The 27,058-nt window shown below is 35.3% G+C and overlaps 2 protein-coding genes and 1 long non-coding RNA gene across 12 annotated transcripts; 2 read left to right on the forward strand and 1 right to left on the reverse strand.

The window, feature by feature from the left end:
• Positions 1 to 460: 460 nt before the first annotated feature.
• LOC110777848 (probable purine permease 4) lies at positions 461 to 3,791 on the forward strand. The gene is made up of 2 exons (XM_021982437.2): positions 461 to 1,496; positions 2,910 to 3,791. Exons 1-2 carry the CDS (start codon positions 823 to 825, stop codon positions 3,367 to 3,369), a joined length of 1,134 nt encoding a protein of 377 aa, XP_021838129.2. The 5' UTR covers positions 461 to 822; the 3' UTR covers positions 3,370 to 3,791.
• Positions 3,792 to 4,395: 604 nt separating this feature from the next.
• LOC110778020 (probable purine permease 4) lies at positions 4,396 to 8,382 on the forward strand. Its single transcript, XM_021982582.2, has 2 exons — positions 4,396 to 5,210; positions 7,776 to 8,382. Exons 1-2 carry the CDS (start codon positions 4,537 to 4,539, stop codon positions 8,239 to 8,241), a joined length of 1,140 nt encoding a protein of 379 aa, XP_021838274.2. The 5' UTR covers positions 4,396 to 4,536; the 3' UTR covers positions 8,242 to 8,382.
• A 5,597-nt stretch (positions 8,383 to 13,979) lies between these two features.
• LOC110778436 (uncharacterized) lies at positions 13,980 to 23,842 on the reverse strand. Of its 10 annotated transcripts, none has more exons than XR_008924835.1 (6): positions 23,359 to 23,823; positions 20,687 to 20,943; positions 17,629 to 17,731; positions 16,470 to 16,811; positions 16,086 to 16,227; positions 13,980 to 15,925 (listed from the first exon to the last, which is right to left on the reverse strand). It is a non-coding gene; the product is annotated as an uncharacterized lncRNA (long non-coding RNA). The 10 variants fall into 10 exon arrangements; XR_008924839.1 differs by lacking the exon at positions 16,086 to 16,227 and having other exon boundaries at positions 23,359 to 23,456; positions 23,533 to 23,821; XR_008924838.1 differs by adding an exon at positions 17,364 to 17,502 and having other exon boundaries at positions 13,980 to 16,811; positions 23,359 to 23,842.
• Positions 23,843 to 27,058: the final 3,216 nt, after the last annotated feature.

The following is a 27,058-nucleotide window of genomic DNA, read 5'->3' on the forward strand; positions in this document are numbered from 1 at the left end:
CACTGATAACATGCTCTTTATATTTGTCTTTGTGTAAAAGATAATTTTGGTTTTTGAGGAAAAATTAACTATTAATTTTACAATTGAAAAGTGACTAAAGTCCCAACACACACCCTCCAACATGACTCAAAAGAACAGTTAATTTAAACTAATGGAATGGTCATATAGACCCTATCATTGATATCAAATTTTCTTATTTTATTTCCTTAGATAAATTAGGTTATAGTATTGAGAGAAGACTATCCTAATTTCTGTTCACTTTTCCTCATAAAAAAATAACAAAAAAAAAAAAACACTAATGGAATGGTTTTTTTTTTTGGCCGATGGAGATTCGATCTTGTAAGCATCAATGTTTTTTTATTATATGGAATATTACGTATAAACTTAAACTATACTAAATGCATACAATAATACAAGTATATCTTACTATCCTACCAGTACTATTAATTAAAATCCTCTCTGAACATTTTAAGATATTAGTGTCCCACTTTACAATTCCTTACGTGTAATCCATCCATTAACATTTAATATTTATTTGACCTACGGATTATAAATTTAATGAGTTCCACAAATTTTAATATAGGAAAATGAAGAATTAATATTTGTTTCACAAAAAAAAACCTTCCTAAAAAGGAAATAAATCAACAATTGTAGTCAATTCAGTAACAAAACGCACACTCAACACACTTTCCCACTCACAACAAACTAAGACATGCACATATAACCCTTAAACGTGATCTCCTAACATTTCAACCCCTTCATTTTCTCAACAACCAAACAATTCACCCTTCACTTTAGCTAGCTTCCCCACCTCCACCAAAAATGGACCCTCTAATCCAATCTCCGCCACTCCAACAACCCCTCGCCACCGGAATAAGTCACGTAAACATCCCAGTCGAGTCCTTACCATCGCGTAACACAACCAACGAAAAACGTTACATGGTGTTATTAGCCATAAACTACATGTCCCTCTTTGTAGGATCTTTAGCCTCCTCACTTTTGGCTAAGTTTTACTTCATCCACAATGGCTCTAGCCGTTGGGTCTCTACATTGATCCAATCCGTTGGCTTTCCCATCCTTATTCTCCCCATTTTAATCCCTTACTTCTTTAATTTAACCTCAAGAAAACCCTTCAAAAAATTTACCATTAAATTATTTATCTTCTCAATATTAATTGGCCTTTTAACAGGCTTAAGTAATTTCTTAATTTCATGGGGTACTTCTTATTTGCCTGTTTCGACGTCTTCTTTGCTTTTATCAACTCAAATGGTGTTCACATTAATCTCTACTTCACTCATTGTTAAGCAAAAGATCACATTTAACAACCTAAATTGTGTCATCTTATTGACAATAAGCTCAGTTTTATTGGCTGTAATTTCGAACCATGACCGCCCGGCGGGTATAACCAAGGGCATGTATTTTGTTGGGTATTTTTGTACAATTGGTGCTGGTTTGCTCTTTGCTCTTTATCTTCCCCTCTTGGAGAAAATATATAGGTACATTTTTCATTTATAATTAATGTATTCATTCATGAATTATACATTTATACTCATGCATGTTTCATGTGTTATTTTCTTCGTGTTTATTCATGAATTATACATTTATACTCATGCATGTTTCATGTGTTATTTTCTTCGTGTTTGTTAATGCATAACTTAAACCATCAATATCTACTGATACCAACAAATTAAATTATAAAAAACTGATATTTAAAAAATATACGTTGGTATTAGAAGGGGGGGATTTTTTAAGGATGGTTGATTAAGGCTCTGTTTTATTGGACTTATTTTGACTGAACTTATAGTATCTAAACTTATCTGAACTTATAACTGAGATTATCTGAACTTATTTTATCTGAAATAGACTTATTATGTGTGTGAAAATGTCTGGAAAAAAAAACTTGTTTTTGCTTATCTGAACTTATCTGAATTTATTTTTTCTGAAATAAGTCAAAATAAGTCGAACAGGACAGGGCCTAAAGTTGTTATTTTCATTTCTATAATTTTTTCTTTCACAGCCTTGTTGAGGTTACTTAATTTACATTTTTAATTAAGAAAAACAAAGGAAAATTCTTTAGATATTATTATTTTTCTTGTTATGATTAAAATACTAGGAGTTGAATAAAATAAAAATGGAATGAAATCCATTTTCACCCTTTCAAATTAAATGGCTTCATACTCCAAGCAGGTGACACTAAATTAAAATAATACATAGTATTAAAGTATAGGAGGCGGAAATGCGGAATCTTCTATTCTACTACTTCCTTCGTCTCTATTTGTTCTTTCTAATTTGACTTTTTTGTCTCACAAAAAGATTCCAAACAAGAAGAACAAAAAAAGATGGAGAGAGTATTAACTTGTGTCTTATTTATGTGCCAGTTCCTTCTATGTACATGATCAACAACTTTTTATCTTATATTTAGAGTTGAATTGGATTAATTAATTCTTAGTACTTGGAATCAATCCATAGAAGAAGTGGGAACAAAATGAAGATCTTAATCCATTATAAATTTAGAGTCAGTGAGGAATATGAAATTAAAAAAAAAAACGTTGCATTTGTGGGAGTCGAATTAATTACATTCATTTGATTGACATGACTATATAAAAGTTGTCCGTTGTCGATTCACATGAAAAATCTCATTTGTGCTAGAAAGGTGATTAAAAGCAAAACCCCAATTGAATACATATTATTTGTGCGTTAAGAAGTGAGCTTATTTATTAATTAACACCGTAAATTAACTAGATGTTAGAAGTAATATTAAATTAGATCCATGATTAGATTGATTACATAATAATGGAAAAGTATTTAAGCAATGTTCTTGAATTAAATAAATCAATCAATCACTAATTTCCTGCATCTCATTCAAAAAGAAAACAAAACGGAGTATTATATTTATATTAGCAATGTAGGGAAGTGTATTGCTACGCTATGGTGATGGAGATGCAACTAGTGGTGCAGATGGCAGCAACGGTGTTCGCCGTCATAGGAATGGCATCTGGTGGTGGTTTCCGCGAGATGAGCAGAGAAAGTGAAAGTGTATTCGACCTAGGCCCTAGGATGTACTGGCTAACGATAACGGCTAACGTAATTAGTTGGCAATTGTGCTTCTTAGGCACGGCGGGGATGGTGTTCTTAACCACGTCGTTCACTGGTGGCGTGTGCAGTACTGCCCTTCTAGCGATGAATGTCCTGGGTGGGGTCATCGTATATGGGGATCACTTCGGCGGGGTTAAGGCCGTGTCCACTGTGCTTTGTATGTGGGGGTTTTGCTCTTATGTGTATGGCTTGTTTATGGACAGGAAAAAAGATAAGGAAAAGGTAGGGGATTGTGAGAAGATCGTATTGCTTACAACATCATCAGGAAGTTAATTAGATCAACAAATTTATATAAAATTTACAAAACATCTCGTGTAATGCAAATTTGCAAATGATATACTATCTCGATCTGTTCAGTTTTAGTTGCAAACTTGAGTGTTTAATTTTGTTTTCCACGGCTTTTTCATCACTCTTGAGAGGAAAAGTGCGAAAAATAAAATAGTTAAAATATAACTAATTGTTTTCGCATATTTCATTTTCCTCACTTTTCCATTTAAATTACCAAATAAGCTAAAATTAAGGAATTCCCATACTTCCGTAATTTCAATTATATAACGGACCTTGATAGACCTAAATAATATAACAAATTTGCATTTTTATCATTGATTATATTAATAAGAATTGTACAACAATATTTGCGAGATCTCATATCTCTCACTTATCTCTTTGGTAGAACCCTTATTTCTACCCTCATATTGTATGGTAGATCTCTTGATTGAATCACCTCTTTACTCATGAACATACAACATATTTATAGTTGTTATATCTTTGTTCCTAGATTTCTCTACACTTGTTTAATAGTAGTATATTACATATTTCCACATCACATGTCTAGGATATTTCTAGATACATCATCATTTGATTTTTTCTAGGGTAACCTCTAATACTTGTTCCAAAATCCACATATTTGTAATCATTTGTTAACTACTTAATCTTATGATTAATTAACATGATAATGATACACATACTAATATACCACATCACTTAAACATTGCTAGCTTCTTAACATTCAAGCGCACGACTTTCGCACCCATCAAATATAAGGAGAAATCTTAAAAACTAAGGAGTACGTAACATTTGCATAAGTCTAATCCCGGAAAATCGTCTATTAGTTAATTTTTTTTAACTTTAATATTTGCATAAGTTTAATTTTAGTGACTTAGCTTCCACTAATTTTGTTTTAGTTAAATAAAAGAAATAAAAATTTGTTTTTTTTCACAAAAATAAAATAAAAACCGAACTAAAAGGGGGAAAAGAATCTTCATTTGTAATCCTCACAACAAGAAAACGCACTCAACATAATTTGACTTACAACTCACTAGACATGCACATTTAAACCCTTAAACGTGATCTCCTAACATTTAAATCCCTCCCTTTTCTCAACAACCAAAAACATTATCTTTCTCCATTTCTTGATTTCTTGATTTCTCTCTACCAAAAATGGACCCGCTCAACCGAGCTCCGCCACTTCCACAACCACTTGCTACCGGCGAAAGTCACGTAAACCTCCCATTCGAGACCTTACCATCGCGTAAAACAACCAACAACAAACGTTACACGGTGTTATTAGCCATAAACTACATGTCCCTCTTTGTAGGGTCCTTAGCCTCCTCACTTTTGGCTAAGTTTTACTTCATTCACAAAGGCTCTAGCCGTTGGGTCTCTACATGGATTCAATGTGCCGGATTTCCCATCCTTATTTTCCCAATTTTCATTCCCTACTTCTTCAATTTTACTCCAAGAAAACCCTTCAAAAAATTCACCAAAAAATTATTAATTCTATCAATAATAATTGGCTTTTTGTTAGGCTTAAATAATTTCTTATTTTCTTGGGGGACTTCTTATTTGCCTGTTTCAACTTCTTCTTTGCTATTATCTTCGCAACTTGCATTCACATTAATCTTGTCTTTCCTCATTGTTAAGCAAAAGATCACATTTAACAACTTGAATTGTGTGATCTTATTAACGTTAAGCTCGATTTTATTGGCTATTGTTTCGAGCCATGATCGTCCGAAGGGTATAACTAAGAGCATGTATTTTGTTGGATATTTTTGTACAATTGGGGCTGGCTTGCTCTTCGCTCTTTATCTTCCCATCATGGAGAAAATCTATAGGTAAGATTCAACATATGCGTCAATGATTTAAGTTTTGCCTCCAAGTTTTATAAAAATTTGTTTAGTTGAGAAATGCATGAAAAATCATATGTTTGATCCGTGTAATTAATGTATGTTATACGTAGTACGAAGTACATGATATTTCTATTTTTAGCATCTCGTATTCTACCTTTAGGGTTCTTATATCATATTTCTTTTAGAATGGTTAAGGGTTTTATGATTGTATATAATCATTCAATACTTTTATAAAAAGATTTGGAGTATTAGTTGAGTCGTACGACAGAAATACAGTTTAGTTTAGATAAGTTCATAATCTAATTATCGATAGGTCAGTTCTGACTCCTTTAAGAATTCAACAAATTTTAAACAAAATAAGTTTTTTTTTCTAATTTAATTAAATAAAATAAGTTTAATAAGTTAATATGAATTCATGTATATTAGTCCAAATATCAATACAATAATAAATCTGCAATGGCTTAATTTACAGATTTAACGAAGTTTGATTATTTAATTTAATTTTAATTCATAGTTCCATTTGCCTATTAAGTCACGTTACGTTCATTTTGTATGAATGGATAAAAGTAGTCACGTACTCGACCGTATCACAAATTCACAACTCACAAGAAAACTCTCATTTTCTGCTAGAAAAACATGCAGGATATATGCTCCACAAAAGTCACAAAAAGTAAAAAGCCCAATGGCCAGCCCAATTGATATTTGTTTAACTTAATTGATACTTGAGCAACCTGATTGGTAAAAAAACGGCTCCCAACCACTCTCCTCCGCATAGGGTACTCCCTCCGTCCCTAAATACTAGCATCGTTTTTTTTTTCGGGTCGTCCCTTAATACTTGTACCGTTTCTATAAATGGAAATTTTACTAATATAATATTATTTCTCACACTTACCTACTAAACCCACTTACCTCATATTCTCTACAAAAAAATCTTTAAAAATTCACACCCTCAGTCACCACTTCCTACCCCTTACACATTTCCTTACTAATTATATTAAAAAATACCCTACAATCAACTAACACCCATTAAATTAGTAAGTCAATTCAAGTGTCTTAAACTCCGCACCGATCAATTCGGTGCGAGTATTAAGGGACGGAGGGAGTAGTTAATTAGTTATGTACATCAGTTTCTTAGGAAAAGCGTACAACGACAAAACACAAATCTTTCTAGGATCTCTTCAAAGAATATTCCTCGTATATCTAAGGTGGTGTATAATTTGCAACTAAGGTCTTGCTATCAGGTTGATAAGTTCTAGTCAGATTTCAAATTTCAAATTTACTCCCTTACAATTAAATGTGATTAGGCCTAATAGATTCAATCAAGTGCTATCAGATCCTATTAGGTTAATTAATCGGATCCAAAAAGTTTTGACAAGTGCAGTTCGAATAAGTTCAGGTTTTATTCGGTAAAGAATGCAAAGAACAAACCTTAGTGTGTCAAAATCATTTACTTCAACCCATTGCAGATTTATTATTTGATGTTTTTAATGGGTGTATCACTGATTTTGATACACCCATTGTGATAATTTTATATGTGTTGCGACTAAACCAAAAATTAGAACAAACTTATCTGATTCGATGAACTGAACGAAGAACAATTGTTGCGTCGTGGACACCCACTGTCCTAAAAGACGATTCCGCGCTACCTCCCGGTGCAGTAGAACAGAATGCGGTCGCCCTCCAGGATTAGCGCAACTCCGACGTTGTGTGCACTCACAAAGCCGGATGGAGTCAGAACGTATGCCCAAAACCGAGAGCAATTTTTTGTGAGAGAAAGAATATGTTTTCGTATTTGCGTGAATGATTTTCAGTGTTTGAAGGAAACTAAAACTCTGATTTAAGTAATCAGAAGGAGAGCAACTCAACAGACAAAAACGGCTGAGGGAATGAATATTGCAACAGCCAAAACCGGTCAGAAACATTGAATGTAGTAACGGACGTAATTAATGGTAATTAATCCAACGGTTACGTAATCAATACAGATTCCCGTAACAATGACTTAACCAAAACGGGCCAGTTACCAAAAAGAATAGGGTTGACCCACAAAACCCACCCCACGCCCGCGAACCGCATTCCCGCGGCCCATGGCCCGAGCCCGAGCCCGGCCCGGCGCGCGCGCATGTCATGTGTCCACCCATACCACTCTCACGCTTTCTTAAACAAGAGTTACACTCATTCCCCATTTAATAAACAAGGAGAATATGAAGAGTTTTTTCCATGTGGGACTCTTTTATTTTCACTCACTTTTTTCCCTTTGTGTTTCCCAATGAGAATTTCCAACAATATGTACTACGTACGCTTTATTGTGAAAAATATTTTCCTTAAACTGCGGTGACTCGTTGAGCATGTATGTTGTATCAATATGCATGGAATTTACTTTTTGTTTTTTTTGAGAAACTTTTAGTTAGATCCACGATTGCGTTATGTTAGAAAAGTATTTTAGCAATATAAGCTCTTCTATTAAATAATTAATCACTGATTTTATGAAATGCATTGTAAAATAAAACCATTCACGGAATTAACGTTAATTAAACATGTACACACATGTAGGGAAGTGTATTGCTACGAAATGGTGATGGAGATGCAATTAGTGATGGAGATTGCAGCAACGGTGTTAGCCACCGTAGGAATGGCATCGGCCGGTGGTTTCCGGGAGATGAGGAGGGAGAGTGAAAACGTGTTCGACCTTGGCTATAGGATGTACTGGCTTATAGTGGCGGCCAATATTGTTAGTTGGCAAATGTGCTTCATGGGCACCGCAGGGATGGTGTTCCTGACCACGTCGTTGACCGGTGGCGTGTGCAATACAGCCCTTCTAGCAATGAACGTCCTTGGTGGGGTCATTGTTTATGGGGACGACTTCGGCGGAGCCAAGGCCGTGTCCACCGTGCTTTGTGCATGGGGGTTTTGCTCCTACGTGTATGGGTTGTATGTGAACAACAAAAAGGAAAAGGTAGAGTGTGGTGACAATAATCATGATAAGGAGATGACTCAAATTGTGATGGACAACCATTAATTAATTAAGGTTAATTTCTCTCTTTTGTACCTAGAAAAGTTGTGGTGTAGTTTTGTATATTGTGAAGATGATCGATCAAAATAATGTTTGCTATACATACACATATTTTATATTGGCGATTGACTTGTTATGTTTTTTGTATATTGTAAATCAATGTAGTCGTACTTTAGTCTAAGCAAGTTAACAAAAAAAATAGTACTCCTGCTACCACCGTTTAATCAAGGTCTTTACGCTTTAAAAAATGTGTCCAATAATTAAAACTTTGACCATGAATTCTCACTATTATATTTATCGAAAATTATCATGAGATATCTTGTTAGATTCGTCTCAAAATGTATTTTATAAACACTACTACAGAAATACCATTTAACAACGCTTGTTTTTGCGATTAACACGCTCCGCTATTAAAAGAAAAAGGCACATTTAACAGCGCTTGCTAAAAGCGATGTAAAAGGTCCATTTAGGATAATTCAAATGATTCTTTTACGACACATTATAAGCGCAATTAAAGATATGTTGTTAAAGATTTTACCGCCAATTTAAAAATTATTTTATAATTGCGGATATCCTACAAGCGATGTTAAAGTGATTTTTATTACTTTTAGAAATAATGTTGTGTTATGAAATATAATATGGATGCCCATTACACCTTCGTCAATGTCTCCGGAATATTCTAGGGTTCAGTAAAACACTAACTGTTGTATCCTATATATACCAGGTATTATATGGAATAAGACACATAATATTATTCTCTCTCATCTCTCTTGTTTATTCATAATATGTTAGCAGCACCAAAACCTAGCCAACTGAGCACACGATAAATAAAGGAAGACACCCATCGTTCAGGTATGATACTCGCTAATACTATTATTGAAATTTGAGAATGAAAAGTGGAATACTTGCGGCTATATGATTGAAATATATGTCTGGCTGTTTTTTTTTATTACTTTTGGAAATTGCAATATTGGATATGAATGGTTTATGCGATTTGATTAGCCGAATCAATCTTATTATTGGAAGATACGAATGATTTATGCAATATTGGATATGAATGGCTATTTCCACCTTATGCTTAGCCGTACAAAATTATTGCGCTCATTGTTTTTAATTTTTTTTGTTGCTTGCTCAAGTTAATTATTGGATATCAATAATAACATGCGTACCGGTAGCTTTGAGTACTCTATAGGAAATTCGGCATTAATAATATAGCAAAGTGATGTTGTCAGACACCTTTAGCATAATTCGATTTACAAAGTATACGATTTTTGCTTCATTTTATTTAATTCGCTTCTAATCGCATGCTACTGCAGTTTGATATGAATTTGCATCTAAACGTATGCTAATTTGATATATATATTTATTACTTAAGTCCTAATTTACAATATTCAATTTTAGTGTGAACTATGTCGAATCTTACAAAACTTGAATTTGCGGCCCTTGGGTGTTAGATACTGAAATTCACCTAGATGCAAAAGACCTTGGTGATACAATCAAGGAAGGAAATAAAGCAACAAGTCAAAACAAAGCTAGGATATGATATTTCTTCGCCATCACCTCCATGAGGGTCTTAAGATAGATAGAGTACTTGACTGTAAATGATCCACAAGTCTTTTGGAGTAATCTAAAGGAGATGTATGACCACCAGAAACTGTAATATTACCTAAAGCTCGATATGACTGGTTACATTTAAGACTATAAGACTTTAAGTATGTAAGTGAATATAACTCATTCATGTTCAGAATTACTTCACAATTGAAGTTATGTGGAGAGAAAATCATTGATGCAGAAATGTTAGAGAAAACATACTCTACCTTTCACGCAAATAACATTGTCCTGCAGACACAATACCGTGAAAAGGGATTTAAGAAATATTCTGAACTTATATCTTGTCTCCTTGTGGTTGATCAAAATAACGAGCTATTATTGAAAAATCATGAATCACGTCCAACTGGTTCTACTCCATTCCCTGAAGCGAACGTGACATCCCATAATGGGAAAGAAAAATATCATGCCAACAATAGTGGTCGAGGACGTAGTCGATCAAGGACGTGGACGTGGACGTGGATATGGACATGGTCGAGGTCGAGGCCGAGGTGGTTCTTTCAAGAACTCGTATCCCCACCAGAAGTGGGACAATAAAGATGGTAACAAACAAGAGAAAGATAAAAGCGAGAATGTGACCAATGTATGTTATCGATGTGGAGGAAAAGGTCATTGGTCTTGTACATGTCGTACACCAAAACACCTGGTTGAGCTCTATCAACAATCATTGAAGCAAAAGGGAAAGAAAGTAGAAACAAATATTGTGTACGAAGATACAAATATTGTGCCATCGATGGCGAAGGTGACTTTGATTGTGGCGATACAACTCACCTGGAAGTTGCTGATTTCCTCACCACCTCTGAAGGAAAATCCTTAGAGTCATTTATGGTAATTTAAGAATAAAACTTGTTTTCATGTATTCATGTTATTTTATTTGTTTGAACTATAATTTTATATGGCATTGTTAAAATTCAATTATTAAATTATTCTTATATATTATTGTCGTTTCATTTATTTGAAGAACATGAATACCCCTCAAGTTCAGTTAGCAATGAATGGAGAAGATTTATGCCTAGCAGACAGTGCAACTACTCATACCATACTGAAAAGCAAGAGATATTTCACTCATTTGACAATGAAAGAAACTAGTGTAAGTACTATATCAGGTAGTACAAAGATAATTGAAGACTCCGGAAGAGCAAATATATTATTGCATATGGTAACGATATTTGAATTCATGCATTATATTCTCCCAGGTCTCAAAGAAATTTATTGGGCTTTAAAGATATTCGACATAATGGATATCACGTTGAGACAATAAATGAAGGAAATGTTGAATACCTTCACATCACGAGTATTACCCAAGGCACTAAGCATATTTGGAGAAATTACCTGCATTCTCCAATGGTTTGTACTACACTAAAATCAATACAATTGAAACATAAGCTACAGTAAACCAGAAGTTTACAGATAACTTCACTATTTGGCATGACCGGTTGGGCCACCCCGGCTCAATAATGATGCGAAAAATAATTGAAAATTCATTTGGACATTCATTGAAGAACCAGAAGATTCTTCCTAATGATTTCTCACACTGAAGAAAATAGTGATTCATTGAAGAACCGGTTGCTGCTTGCTCACAAGGCAAGTTGATAGTACGACCTTCATCAGCCAAAATAAATTTTGAATCTATCAAATTTTTGGAACGTATAAAAGGAGATATTTGTGGGCCAATTCACCCACCGTGTGGAACATTTAGATATTTTATGGTTTTAATTGACGCATCGAGTAGATGGTCACATATATCCTTGTTATTAACTCGCAACCTGGCGTTTGCGAGACTAATTGCTCAGTTGATTAGATTACTTGCAAGAGTAAAGAATACTCCGTATATGACATGATTTCAAAAAGGTGCAAGTAATGAATACTCCATATATGACATGATTTCAAAAAGGATTTGATCACGAACAGGGCCGGTTTTGAGGGTGTGCGAGGTGAGCGACGGAACAGGACCCCAAATGTTTAGAATATAGTACAATTAGTTTCCTTAATGTAAAGAAAAACAAAGGTTGAGTAGTGGTTAAGACTTTATAGTATAATACCAAGGTCTTGGGTTAAATTCCTAACAAGTTCATTTTTTATATTCTTTTTCCTTTTGTTTTTATTTAGATGAGGGCCTCTTTTATAAAATCTGCATAGGGCCCAATAATGGCAATTTAGAAGGTGGACCATGGGACCACGGACTGCTCAATAATCATGACATCATTGTAGCCCCGGACTGTTCACGAAGCTCTCAAATATCCATAAATCGGAGAAGTACTTCCTTATTCCCCCTGTTGCATACCCCGACAGGTTATTATGAAGTCAAAGCTAGAAGAAGTATTCATAAGCACATACCTACAAAGCATGGCAATGAAAAACTATTTTGGTTCAGGATGAATCTTGAAAAACCCTTTTTCATCTGAAATTTTCTCATTTTGCCGATCTTGAAAGGTGTATACCAAACACATTTATCAACCAAAATAAAAATGCATAACTTCCAAAAATTGAGTTTCAATATCTTGCATTCCCAAACCAAAGTATTGGAAAAACAAAGTATCTCGATCATATTAAACCAGTTGTTCATTGTATCACTGATCAAAATCAGCATTAAACAAAAATTATGACAAAAAGTCCAAACATAAGATACGGTCACCCCTTACGTCACTCCTAGTCCTCCCCCATTAGGGGCGGAGTCAGAATTTTTTTTTTTGGTGTCGGCAGTTGCGTTTCCAGGATTTTTAGAGTGTTGTGTCCGGTGATCTTCCACAACACACAATATATTACTTAAAAAATGTATCTTCCTAAGATTAATCAATATTCATATTACAATCGTACAAAATTATTACAATTATTCTCTAAGGTTTTCATATGTGTGGTGAAAACTGAAAAGGATAACTTAATTTAAGGGAGCGGGTGATTAAATTTTAAACTATAAGAGATCAGTTATTTCTAAAGACTGGTCTCTTAGGATTATCTCCATAGTTATTCAAAACTCTAAGAGACCGATTGTTTCTAAAGGTTGATCTCTTATAATTATCTCTATAGTTACTCAATACTCTAATAGACCGATTATTTCTAAAGGCTGGTCTCTTATGATTATCTCTACAATACACCCGATGTTCGATTCTATATAACAACAGGTCTCTTAGCTCTCGGCGTTTTTTTTCCAATTTTCTTTGGGGAGTCGATGGACCCCATGCACCTACTTGGCTCCGCCACTGTCCCCATTCGTATAACTCAAAGGAGAAAAAATTAATACCGTTGAACATGTCAATGTTATTACTCCCCCTCTTTATAGTTCGAGACTACTTTGAACTCATCTTAAATTGATGAATGTAGAGTTTCGAACTAAAAATGGACAGAATGAACAATTTAGATCTCAAATGCGATATCTGTTGGAGTTCAAGATACGGAGTATTGTTTTAATAACACTCATGGCATCAAATTATCTCAATATTTGGCCCTTTGTATCTAATAATCCAAAAAAACTGGATATAAACCATTTCGTCCAGTTTGTTGAAGCAACTTACCTTTCAAATACCCCAAGTAAGTCACTATTATGGGCCAAAAAGAGAGCAAGGAGTAAAGAGTATAAAAGTGGAAAGGTATGAAGGAATTGATTTAAATTGGGTAAGATGTAAAAGAAGTAATTATCTTTGTAATGTAATCGATTATTTTTGTTTGTTTTTTAGCAGAAAAACTTCAGATAAACCAAAAAGGATAGAAATTGGACAAAATTATCACTAACTAGTTAGTCTAGAGAATACTTTTGTTTGTTTGAAGAATAAATTCTGATGAACCTAAAGAACAGTGTTTAGAGAATAGTCTCTCACTAGGTTTTCTGTTTTCACTTTTTCTTAAATGTTGTTAATTTACGAGAAGGATATAGTAGGCACTCTCCCTTTTTGGCATTCGAGCCGCTCTTTCATATCAGGTATAATCGATTCGGGTATAATCGGACAATGTAGTTGTACGGGGTTATTGTGCTTATGCCGATTGAATGTGTGAATTTAGTTTTTCGGGTTACTTCGATTTTTGTCAGAAATCGGTTGGATCGGATCAGTTTTTGACAGCCCTCCAACCGCCGTTTAATCAACTAATGGATAACCTATAGTGTGTGAAAAGGAAACAGAGGTAACACACACATCTTCAACTACTTTAGTAATACTCATATCAATCTACTAGCAAGATTCTCAGTGTCCAGGAGCATCCATGAAGCTCTTTTCTATATACTATTCTATTTGGCTCTCTCGACATGATATACTAGTGTCGATTATTATCATGTTGAGAGAGCCAAATAGGATGATCTGAGCTCAGCTAACACAGACTGATCAATAAAGCTTGACAGGATCACGATCCAGGCCTTACTTGCTGCCTCACAGACTGCTTTAAGGTCTTCATATTCAAAATGTTTCAGTTCTTTCTCTACCACATAGGGCATTACCTCAGGTACCTCAAGGTACTCCCCTAGCCTGAAACAAGAGAATTACATTTGGTATATAAACTTTTCGTTTTCAATTTCAATCAATTCTCGTTCCTTCCCTTCACTACAATAACTAATCCTGATTGCCAAACAAAGGAGCGTCGATAATTTTCTGATATCCATGCTGCCATTATCCACTCTCAATCCCATTTTCACTGAATTAGTCTAAAAACCAGCCTTTTTAATTATCACAATGCAAGTGATATTATTCTCACCACAAGGTTAATCTTGTGGTTGTCGGACTCTACATAAACAACAGACTTCTGCAAGATGGAACTTTCATCAAAAGCACGACCGAAAACAAGATCCTTAGTGTCCAACATCAACGCCAGCCACGACTTGAGAGATTTGTGGGAGAAGAAGATTATGGGTATTGGAATCCAGATTCTTACTACGGTGGAGGTGATGCAGGTTGAATCCCACATTCTAAAGTGCCCAACTAAGCCTCCATGAATGACATCTTCGTCCTTGTGGTGTAGCCTGGTCCTGCAATTCCTTATACAGATTCTACTGATTTTGAGGTTATGTAGCTCTAGGCTCAGTGCTAAATCAGTAGGAATCAAAGATGTTATAAATTTAATTGAAAAGGCAGCATGTAAGACAATGCAAACTCCTTTACTGATATTTCTCAAGGGTAAATCATACACACATCAGACTTCAACGGAAACAAAATCTCTAAGAGAAGATCAGAATGTTTTCCACCTAAACTGGGGATTCTATGTTCCAAGTGCAAACTTCCCCTCTCCGACTTTCAGGAAGACAAAAAATGTAAGTACCGGTAAAAAAAACACGCATCCTAGCTATTGCGAAGAAATCAAGTTCTATAAATGAGACAAAAGTTTAATCACATAAATTGTTGTTGCATTGATATCCAAAAGACAAGATAAGTTCTTGTACCGTGATCAATTCAAGTGTAATACCACGGTATCACTACAGCAAACAAGACAACCAATCTGGAAATTGAAGTAACAAGACATGGCGCATATAAATAAAACATCATTCGAAGGATTACCAATTCAAGCAATTTCAGCTAATGAACAGGGAACCCGTTCAATCTAAGAGCATGACGCATACAAAAGAGAAGGTTTCAAATTGTTTTATAGATTTCACATCACTTGGAAGTGCAACATTTCTGTTCAGTAGCAACATATCATGCCAATCACTAAGTTGGTTTTTCATCCATTTCGAGAATAATATCAGCTACATTGCTCAAAGTCACATCTCTAACTTCATTGGTATTTTACTATTTTTCAATTTCCCGTTATATAACGAACTCAAGCGACTCAAAGCCTCAGTCTTCCTGTCCTCTGGATAAATAGGAGTGACTGAGTCCTGAGATTATGCAACGTGTAAATTTACCACCAACGAGTTGATGTCATCATGACAATAGCACAAATGACAATAATTTCACTATATAAACATACACAAGTGAACTGAAACAGTACCGTATCTAGCTAGTATATTACCTTCATGTTTGCATTCATTGAAGTCAAAATGGTATATTGCGAAGAACTCAATTGAACTTGTCTGGCACAAAAAATCATATGGCGGACCATCAGCGGGAAGCTCTTGGCGTTAAAAAACTAAAACATGATTCGCAAAGCATGACAAACATTCCTGAAAATGGCAAGGTATTAGGCTTTCAGCAATAAAGCAAGAATAATTGGTGAAGGGAGGATAATGATCATCTCAAGACCAAAACACACTTAATATTCATCAGTCATTCTCTCTATTGCCTTGCTATGAAGAAAATTGCAGTATCTGTAAATTTCAGTACCTTTTATTTACAACTGAGGCTCGATCGCTTTCTAGTTACACTACAGTTAGCAACCAACAACAATATCTCGCCTTATGAATTTATGATTTTAACCATTAAATACTTTATCATAGAAGCCTCGAAATCCCGACATTCAGCCTATCTACACAAACAGATGTAGGTATAAAACGTAAGGGCTAAAATCTAGGAGACATTACTTTGTATATATAATTAACTAAGACATAATGAGAATAAAAAAAAAACGAAGTAGCAACTGTGTGAAATATGAGGACTGAAGCCAGGTAAACAACTTGATTGACACACTTGAAGACCGATGAAGTACCTTGAATCTTCTATGGGACTGAAATCAGGTAAACAAACAAGGAAATCTTGTTAAGATCGTACCTTAAAGTAAGCACATATGCTCGCCTGTTATGGCAAAATCAATATTTTTGGAGCGCCAGAAAAAAGTTCTGAATCATATACTTCACTTTTCACTTTCTTTAGAAACGGTCCAAAGCATATGTATGGTCATCTACAATGTATGTAGATGTTGCATCCTCATCCAACTTGACAATTGCTACATTAGAAAGCTAAAATATTTCTCCAATGTGCTGCCGCTTCTTAGCAGTTTCTTCAATGCCAAGTATCAACAGGGTGAACAACAGAGATTTCAGCTCACGTCTAGCACCCGAGGTAATAGCCATACCCTTGAGATGATCTACCAGTGCCAGTTCCTCGCCAGGGCTGCATCATAAAGTTCACAGATAAAGAAAATTGCACGTAATGAAAAGACAAGTAGAAGAGAGCTGGCACACAGGAAAAGCTATATTATACAAACTTGCATGTCATCTGTTGAAAAGCTATGTGAGAGTTCATAGCACACAAGATTGAAACAGAAGAAGGTTTGTAGAGCAAAAAACTTGGACTGTGTGGCTATAATGGGGAAAATCGTTTGTTGGTCGTGAGAGGACTGGGAGCAGAGCTTTCCCTCATTTTCATGTTTTTTATTTGAGAGATGATTGTAGCGATTTCTTTCTTCATCCGATAAGGATTCAGCTGCTATTTCGCAGCGTCGCTTTAAAAGAAGCTTGAAACCGGAAAAGTGGGAAACTAAGGGGTACAAATTAATCAGCGTCGAAAAGATTCACACGAAAAACACCCCAACGATTCCCCCGTCCACATCCTAGAATTCTCCTAGTAATTTGCAAATTTAGAACCTCTAGTGAAGGATAAAGTTCGTCTTATTAATCACTATTATGAGGTGAGCTTACATAACTTACAAGTTACAAGCATTACCTCTATAAAATCCTGACAAAGGGACATTGTGGAGCGAAGACAACAAGAATTAAGTTTGGCATTTAACTTCAATCAGTCGATAATCAACATCTAGGAACGTGTCTGTGTTACTGTATCTAACCGTCCATAGCTTGTTTATCTAAAAAATAGATATGATATTTCTGTCAAACAAAACATTTGCACTATTGTTGCCAATCTTAAGGAACTACATAATGAAATCAGTACGAACAAAAATAAGATGTATAAAGTTTATCTGTGAACTAACCTCACTATCATGGCCACGACATTTGCGAATTACACGGCGAGTAGATACATTCCAATAAAACATTTGACCGTCACCACAGCATGAGACAATCTTCGAGTTTTCCCTAAAATAGAGAATGATGATTCGTTCAGAAAACCAAGTCAAGAGAGCATGTTACAGGACACATAAATTCCTTTGATCCAACCAGAAAACGACCTTAAACCTGTCACAAATTTGGTATATCCACAACCACAGGGAAATCTTCGCCACAATATCCATATGAACAACTTCCTACTAAATGCATAAGCACTAACTCCCTAATATTATTTATTTATTTGAAAAAAGGTAAAAAACCTAAAACTAAACTATCAGGAGCTGAAGAGCCCCTTCTCAAATAGCCGCTGAACATTCATCTCTTTCTCTCATACTCTCATACTCTCTGGTTTACCGGACATGGGTCGACGGTCGAGCTCTCGTCCTCCCTTCTATAAGCGAGGAGGTTCTCCAGCGCGTCGCATTCCCTTTCCTCGTGGTCAATCAATTTTTTCATCCTCTTTATCTCCCACTTCTCAAGAAGGTAATTAATCTCTTGAATCACTTACTTCAAGTTCGTAACCAACGATTCTTAAATAAAATAGCCAAGTGTTATGATTTTAGTTTGAAATTATCTTATTTTCTGCTATCTTAATAGTTGGTTACCTCACCTTAATTGGTGATGACGATTGATTGCCTGATTGGTTACCATATCTATCTTAATACCTTAGCTTAATTGGTGATGATGATTGATTGGTTAGTAAAATCTTTATACTAATCGTTGGTTACGTGAGCTTATCTCTTGAATCACTTGCTTTAAATTTGTATAATTTGGCATTATGTATTCTTAAAAGTGACTTGTTAATAAAAACAATATGTTTTATTGGTAATGGGCTAAATATTGTTAAATGGGATGAAGATAACCTGCATCTTGTTAATTAAATTTAAGTTGGTAAATAATCAGATTCTACTTGTTTATATTGTAACCTGCATCTTGTTTGATTTGTTTGCTTGAAGTTGTTGGCTAATGAGGAAAGCTGTTTGATTTCCTGTTTGTATTGTGAACAAAAGTTGGTATGATTGATGACTTTGTAGAAAACCCAGCTTATGGAGTGTATTTTTGTAAAATTAAAAGGCAACATATGGAGTGTATTTTTGTAAAATTAAGAGCAGCTTTAATGATTCTAAAAACACAAGTTAGGTGGACATTTGGCATCCTGATTCTAAATTCTAACAGCAGTATCATTTTAATTTCTTTGTAGGACTTGAGCCTAATGTTACTGTGGGTGGTACAAGCACCTGTGATACAAGTGGTGGTGCTGAGAGTGGACAAGAAACTAACGCGTCATCTCAGACTCGCAAAAGGAAATGGTCATCAGATGTCTGGGATGATTATAATTGTCAATTCTACTGCAGGTCTGTTCAAAGTAACTTTCATGTCAAATACCGGTTTGCCTTTGAAAAGGATCTTTGTTAATTTGGTTGATAGGGACAGTTGAAAATCGTTTGATTTGGATATTTTGGTTACAATGAAATTTAATTTAATGAGTCATAAATTCATAATGTTTCCCTGTTTTTGTAAGCTTAATTAATGGTGATTCATTTGGCTTATATAAAATCTCGTGGAAACAAAGATAGTGTACCACAGTACGAGTCTACCATGGAGATTTCATGCACGTAGTCAACCACTGAATTCAATTCTTGATAAAAAGTTGGTGATATGATAGAGTTTAACTTGTAATTGTTCTTTTATGTTGCATTTGTTCAACCCGAACCCGTAAAAAAAGCATCTAATAGTAAAAAAAAAGGCGCTATAAAAAAAGCCGCTAAAAAGCTCTAAACCCGTTGGATCAACCTGAACCCGAACACTTTGGGTCCTAAACAAGCATTTGCCAACCCGAACCCAAAACTGACCGACCCGATAAAACCCAAACCCGAAAGTGACCGACTCTAAGACGACCCGACCCGTCCTGTTTGACAGGTCTAAGTGCAATACTTCTAGGAGAAAAGCTCATAGTACGTATTTCATCATCTCAACATAGATGCTTCATTGTCTATTTTATTCATTTCAAGATGGGTGTTGAGTTTTGTTTTAGATATTTTTTCAAGCTATATAGTTCTTTGGGATATATTCAACTACCTAATCATGATCAAGCCAAAGAATACTCATACATTCTTAAACATCTCTAATGGTTTATGTATTTGGCATCACAGGTGTTAAAAGTGAAAGTGTGAAACTAATATAAGATGCCACCTAAAATGTTTGCTAAAGAGTCAACAACATTCTAAGTTTCTCATGATATCAATGAAATTACAACCACATTAACAAATGTACATTCGCCAACATCTCCATTCTCCCTGGCTACCATTCATATAAATAATCAAGCAACCCTAATAGGAGAAATATTGAATTTGTGATAGCTTCCTTTTGTGCATGGTCTGGATTTGGTGCTCTTTGATTAGGGTTAGGGGGAACCCCTTTAATGATCACATTACACAAAGGATCTTAGATCTTCAGGACATCATGAATTCATGATTTAAATCGGTATTAACCGCTAACATGTATAATATAGAAAAACGAAGTTACACTATTTCCAAGTGATACAACCATGACTATCTCCTCTCCTGTAGTAACGTTGAATTTCCAAAAGACTATAAGACTATAAATATTAACTAAGACTCTAACAGAAAATAGTCAATTGTTCGCAATGGCTCTTGCATCTTTTCCTCTCACGTCGGTTTAAATAAAACACTTTGATTTTTACTCCAAGTATCTACTCTGCTTCCTCTGTTTTAATTCTCGTGATTTTTACTTTCAGGAAAAATACAAATTTATTAGATTCAACTAATATCCCAGAAGATCCAAAGGCGAAGAAAACAACAATTTCATACCATAAACACAAAAACTCAAAACAAAAGTAATCAAACACTAATCTCAAAATGAAGAACGAAATAACCACAACAAATCAAAAGTTCGAAAGGAATGAGGCAATACAACACTCTAAAAAATGGAAATTTGTTGAAGTAGGAGAGAATTGATGCAAACCTTTAATCGACGACTTTGAAATCGACTGAAAAAAGGAGGAGAACGAAAGAGTGAAGCAGCAAAGAAGAGGGCCATTAATCGAGGTCGAGGACTCGAGGGAGTGCAAGTTTCTTCCCAGGTTTGTTCCTGTATTGGATCATTACTATCATTAAAAGCTTGTTCATCCTTGACTGAAAGTGAAGGATAACTTGAACAAACAACAGACGAATCCCGGGAAGATTTATCCTCTTGACTGTATACATAGAAGCAAGGAAGTACTGCAATCAAAAAATGTACATAAATTTATCACAAATAAGAAACAACATCAATTTGTAATGAATGAAAGAAGTACAGGAAGAGTCGGAAGTCTCGGAACCAGGAGTCCAACAATATCAAAACTGATAGCGAGCATAATAGTTAATAAGTAAACAGAGAAATATGAAAATAACTATTAAAAGCATAATCACAAAGTGAGCCCAGGACAATGCATGGAACCACAAAGCAAACCCATCCCCAACGGATCTGCCACTCCACAAGACAAAACCCATCCTAAGATTGACTAAAAACCTGTCAAAATGATTTAAAAGGACAGCTGGACAAGACAAAACTTCAATGCTCCCTATAATGAAATGTGTGGCATAAAGAGGAAGCAGAAGAGAAGCACAAAAAAGCCACTTCTCTGCAACCATAGCACAGAAAATGCGCATTAGATAAGAAACTTTATTTGATCTAGATACTGCAGCTTATTGTGGCATTAAGTTTAATAGCAAGACCCTCTTTGGCACTTAAGGTTTCCAGAGGGAAATCTGGAATATTTAGGGCCTCTGTTGTCGGCCAGTCACCATGTAATTTCCTTCTAGCATCGCCTCATCCATGATCCCCTACTATCGCAATTTACAGGAAGCATATCCTTTAAGGGTAAATACATATTGGTAAATCCATAAGAGTATAAGATCATAAACAACATGGCACTTGTCCCTTTATAACTCCTTACAGGAATTGAATTCCAACTTTTTTGTGGTTCATCATTTGAAAACTACTTAGAGCTATTTAGCTATGGCATTACAGATTAATGTTTCCTGCATTTTTATTTTTATAATGAACTCTAGCATAGGAGATTAGGGGATAGATATCAATGTATCCTGACAGGTCCACTATTCCTAAGGAAAGCACAAATATTAATTCAAGCCAAGTGCAAAAAGTTGAGGTGAAAATGGTGTATAGAGAGAGAGAGAAAGTGAGAGAATGAGAATGCAGAAAAATAGCAAGTTGAGGTGAAAATGGTGTATAGAGAGAGAGAGAAAGTGAGAGAGTGAGAATGCAGAAAAATAGCAAGTTCTGGTGAAAATGGTGACCAGCACATCAGCAATACAAAGACCAGGTCAAACTTTCACATTAGCAGGTTCAATTATTCAACATGGGCCATGGATAGTTCAATTATTGCTTCGTGTTTTCAATTGTTCAATTAAGTAGTGCAGTAGTGACAGTTATGGACGATTAACCTAGAATACTGGACCAATATCAGTAATTTCGGCTATGTTTGGCAACACAAGCTGAAATAAAGCTGAAACTGATAAGTTACCTGAAATTGATAAGATGATGTCTGAAACTGATAAGTTACCTGAACTGATAACCTACCTGGTTACGACAACTGTTTGGCAAAAGTAAATGTTTAGCTAACTTAAATTATACGATGATTATACAATTTATTTGCATTGTGTTGAAATTTTATTATTATAATATATTTTACACTTTACCTATTTTCGTAACTCTTCATTATAATTTAGTAGACCATTACTTTTAACATGTTTTTATTTAAGTTTCTAGTTGTTCCTTATATACTTGCTCATACGAAGTATTAATTATATAATTATTGATCATTCATATTAAATAATTACATTTCCTAACAAATATATTTTCCCACTATGATACAGTGATACAAGAAATTTTGCTCCCATTTACTACCTACATCATTGTCAAATATACACAGGTGTCATATATTAGCGCTTTAATACCAACAAAATGTCAGATTAATGGCCTTGAGAAGCGAAGTAAAATACCGATGAAACTAATGTTGCGATAGGATTTCAGCACCTGATTTGCAGACGTTACTTTTAGTAGCGTCTGTATTTCAGTCATTTTCTCAGCATTTCAGCTCCTGAAATATGATTTCAAATGGATACCAAACACATATATTCATTTAAGCTACCTTAAATTTCAACTAGCTGATCATTTAAGCTAACTGAAATAAGTTACCAAACAGAGCCTTCATCAAACTGCATTTTCCAATCACTAATCAATCAACCTGTCGATTTTTGGATTACCAATTTGTAATCAATAATTTCAATTTTCCAATCAATATTTTCCAGCAATTCACAGAACAATTAAATTCCGAATAACTAACATAAAAGTTGAAAAATTTATCAAATAAAATGATTGCTCCTTAGCTTGGCCCTAAACAAAACCAAACAGAAAATGATTGCCCCTACCAGAAACCAAAACACTCCTGCAACATACTAAGCACCCACAATTAATCGAAATTTGAAAGGAAAGGTTAATCAAGAACAACCTCAATATAAACCCTAAATTTAGAAACCGTTAAAATTGAAGGTACAACTACAATTTACATACCAGATTCACAAAATTAAGTTAAAATTTGACCATAATATGCAATTCGCACCTATATTGCTTACCCAGATGGAATTGAAGATCCGTCTCCTTCCACAAGTCTGACGGCTCTCCATCGGCTTCCCGACAAAAAGTTGGAAGGAGGTAGTTCTTCCAAGGTATTCTTCAAGTAAAAAAGGCCATTAAATCGAAAAAAGAAATATCAAAGAGAATTAAAGATGGAAAAGAAGTAGCCTTACTGAAACTGAAACAATTGATTGAGAGGAGAGAGAAAGATGTTTCATGGTGAGGAGAGATGGAGAATTCCTCTAGTTAGGGAGGATAGAATAAAGACGAAGAAGGGTGGAGAAAGAAAGAATAGGTCGTGAAGATAAGAAGTCGATCGAATAAAGATGAGGAAAAAGGGTGGAGGAAGCTTGAATCCACCGTAAAGAAGGGAATGATGGAGGAAGAAGTCACTGCGTCTGATTAATGTTGTAAGAAGAAGAAGGAACTTCGCCAGCTGGAATCATAGGGCAGCTGAGTACCCATAAATAAGTAAGGGCATTTTCGTCGGCGCACTATTCTTAAGAGAATTGTAATGTATTCGTAGAAGGATTTCAGGGGTGTTATGGGCATTAATCAAAATATTATATGCCAAGTTTTGGCTTTTTAAAGAGTAGAGATTTAATTGAAAGTAGAGTGTTGTTACAAACCCATTGGACGTGATTTCCTCATCTATTGGTAAGCTTCATTCTACTCATCTATTGTTTTATCTTATTCAATTTCGTTCTTTTACGGTTAATATTAAACCCAATATGGCAATGAGTTTCAGTTATGGTATATTACTAGATATTTATTTAGGAGATATATTATGTTATTATATTTCTATTTTACGAGTTGTATTTTAGGGATAGATTTGTTAGTACTCCCTCCGTCCCAGAATACTTGACATGTTTTCCTTATCGGGTCGTCCCTTAATACTTGACCTGTTTCTAAAAATGGAAATATTCTAACAACCCACCTATTATTTCTCACTCCACCCCTATTAACCCACCTACCCCCTACTCCATACAAAAAATAATTAAAATTTCAACCCCTGCCCTCCCCCAACCCCACCTCTTAACCCACCTCCTACTAACTACATTAAAATAATACCCCACTATCAACTACTACCTATTAAATTAAATAAGTCAATTCAAGTCCCTTAAACTCTGTGTCGGTCAAACCGGGTCGAGTATTCCGGGACGGAGGGAGTATATTGGTTTCTCCTAAATTGTAATATTCTAGTAATATTGTGTTTCCTAATACTAGGGCTAGGGTTAGGAAGTTGGGGTATATAAATAGGGATTTATATACCATTATGATTGATATGCTTGAGATCCTGAGCTTGAGCAAAGTTTGAGAGAAACATTTGTGAGGTTGATTGATTGTATTATTAATAACGGTTTTGATTAATAATACAAGTTGGGACGTGGGTATACCACGTTATTAATATTGTGTGTGCTTTGTCTAGATTGTTATCTCGTACTATTCCTAACATTTACCTTATTCAATTTCGTTCTTTTAACTTATGTTCTATTAGATTTATTTTGACTGAACTTATTTGAACATAATTGAGCTTATCTGAACTTATTTTATCTGAAAAAAACTTATTTTGTTTGAAATAAACGTATGTGTGTGACAAAAACTTATTTTTACTGAACTTATATTATCTGAACTTATTTTGCCTGAAATAAGTCAAAATAAAACGAACAAAACAGAGCCTTAGTTTAATCTTAGATGGTTTATGGGTATCGGAATCTTCAACCAACAATTAAAACATATCAAGATCTTGTAATTTGGTAAAAATTAAAAACGGTAAAATTTCGACTGAAAATAAAATATGAAGTATACTTTCTCATGTTTAGGCTCCGTTCTGTTGGGCTTATTTTGACTGAACTTATATTATGTGAACTTATCTGAAACCCATTAGACGATAGGTTTCTACATGAAAAAGAGCTAAACTAAGAACCGGAGTGAAGAAAAACACAATAAACTACAATTGAAGGATGATCACATTGGCTTACAGTTTAACAATATGATCTTTAGCCATTGAAAAAGAAGCACCAAACCATTGACAAAGGGTTGCGTCTAAAGCAACCAATACCAAGTATGGTTCTTCGTATACTTCGTATATGGTTTCTTTGGAAGAACCCTTGTTTTTACCCCTCGTATTGTGTGAGAGCTCTTTTGATTGATTCATCTCTCAACTCATGCACATACAACATATTTATGAGCCTTACCGGGCCTTTGGGTAAGGCTCTTGATGGGGACTGGTTGGTAAAAACGAAGAATGGTGCTTACCATCGGGTTGCCGAGGATCTATATGGCATCCAGTACTCTCAGGGGTATTGGTGTGAACTTCCTGACCAAGAGCGTCCTCGGGTAACTCATCCCCCGAGGGGTTTTATTGTTGTCTACACTCACCATCTTCAGAATGGTCTTCGGTTTCCCTTAGATCCGTTCGTGGCGTATGTGCTGGTGTTGTACAACATTTCCTTGGCCCAACTTACCCCAAAATCCATGAGACGCATCATCGGTTACCGATGGGTGTGTGACTTCACCAATTATCCCTACTTTGTGGCCGTTTTCAGAGATCTGCACGAGTTGGTGAAGAACACAGCTGTTGCGGGTGTTAATGGGTATGGTTGGTGGAGCATCATCAACAGGAAGACGAAGAAGAAGGGTGAGCCTACTTATATTACGACTCATCCCTATCTTACCTCTGATCATGGTTGCATGGGGCAGTGGCTGCTTGTTCGAGTTCCCACGGATCTGAGGCATCCCCATTTCTATCGGTTTCGAAGTGGTTCGTGCAGCCGAATCCAGAGATGGTTGGGGTGCGATCCCCAAATAGGAGTAGTAGGGACTACATGAACCTTTTTGCTTTGGTTCTTGGCTCGCACCGACAATCCGAAGCGTCCCGAACCCGAGAACTGGCTTCCCAACTTGCATTATATTCTGCTGGAGGTCATTCTTGTTGTTGGCGGTCTCAACAACATTTTTGATAAGGGTGAGATTTTCTTCGGCTGAGACCAATGTTATTAGGATCGCGATCCGGATCGTAGAATCGTACGATCCTACGATCCAGATTTTTCAAAACGATCTAGATCGGTGCTAAAATCGCAAATACTCCAGGATCGTATATAGGATCGTTCTGGATCGTATAGAATCGGTGGGATCGTATAGAATCGCGATCCCACCACCGATTCTACCGATCCTGCTTTTGGTCGTTGAAATCAAGCCCAAATTTAAAACCCAGTGTTTGAAGCCCACTTAAGACTAAAAAAAAAAACAAAACCCCCAATGAGATTTGATGGCCTAACTTCTTCTTCTCGAATTGAAGCTCGCTGCTACTGTTCCTCTTCTTCTCGAATTGAAGCTCGCTGCTCAGCTGTTCTTGCTCGAATTGAAGCTCGCTTCTCAGCCTGCTCCCTCGACTTTGATGCCCACGCTGCTACTGTACCTCTACGGCTCTTCTTCTTCTTTAATTGAAGCTCGCTGCTCAGTCCACACAAGGTAATTTCTTTTGCCATTTTTCTTAAATTTTTCTTCATTTTTTCTTTCAATTTGAATACTGATACTTTCAATTGATTTGGTGATTTTGATGAATTGATTTTCGAAATTTTAATTTGATTTATGTATTCAATTTTCATACTCTAATTTTCAAAATTTTAATTTGATTTATCATTTATGTATTCAATTCAAAAATTGCAGCAGTGTAATGGTGAATTCAAATTGATT

This window comes from Spinacia oleracea, chromosome 6, assembly GCF_020520425.1.
Source record: "Spinacia oleracea cultivar Varoflay chromosome 6, BTI_SOV_V1, whole genome shotgun sequence".
Classification (NCBI taxonomy): domain Eukaryota; kingdom Viridiplantae; phylum Streptophyta; class Magnoliopsida; order Caryophyllales; family Amaranthaceae; genus Spinacia; species Spinacia oleracea.

Coding starts and splice junctions, on each gene's coding strand:
- LOC110777848 (XM_021982437.2), top strand. CDS start 823: ATGGACCCTCTAATCCAATCTCCGCCACTCCAACAACCCCTCGCCACC. Junction 1,497..2,909: donor CTCTTGGAGAAAATATATAG/GTACATTTTTCA, acceptor TTAGCAATGTAG/GGAAGTGTATTGCTACGCTA.
- LOC110778020 (XM_021982582.2), top strand. CDS start 4,537: ATGGACCCGCTCAACCGAGCTCCGCCACTTCCACAACCACTTGCTACC. Junction 5,211..7,775: donor ATCATGGAGAAAATCTATAG/GTAAGATTCAAC, acceptor ACACACATGTAG/GGAAGTGTATTGCTACGAAA.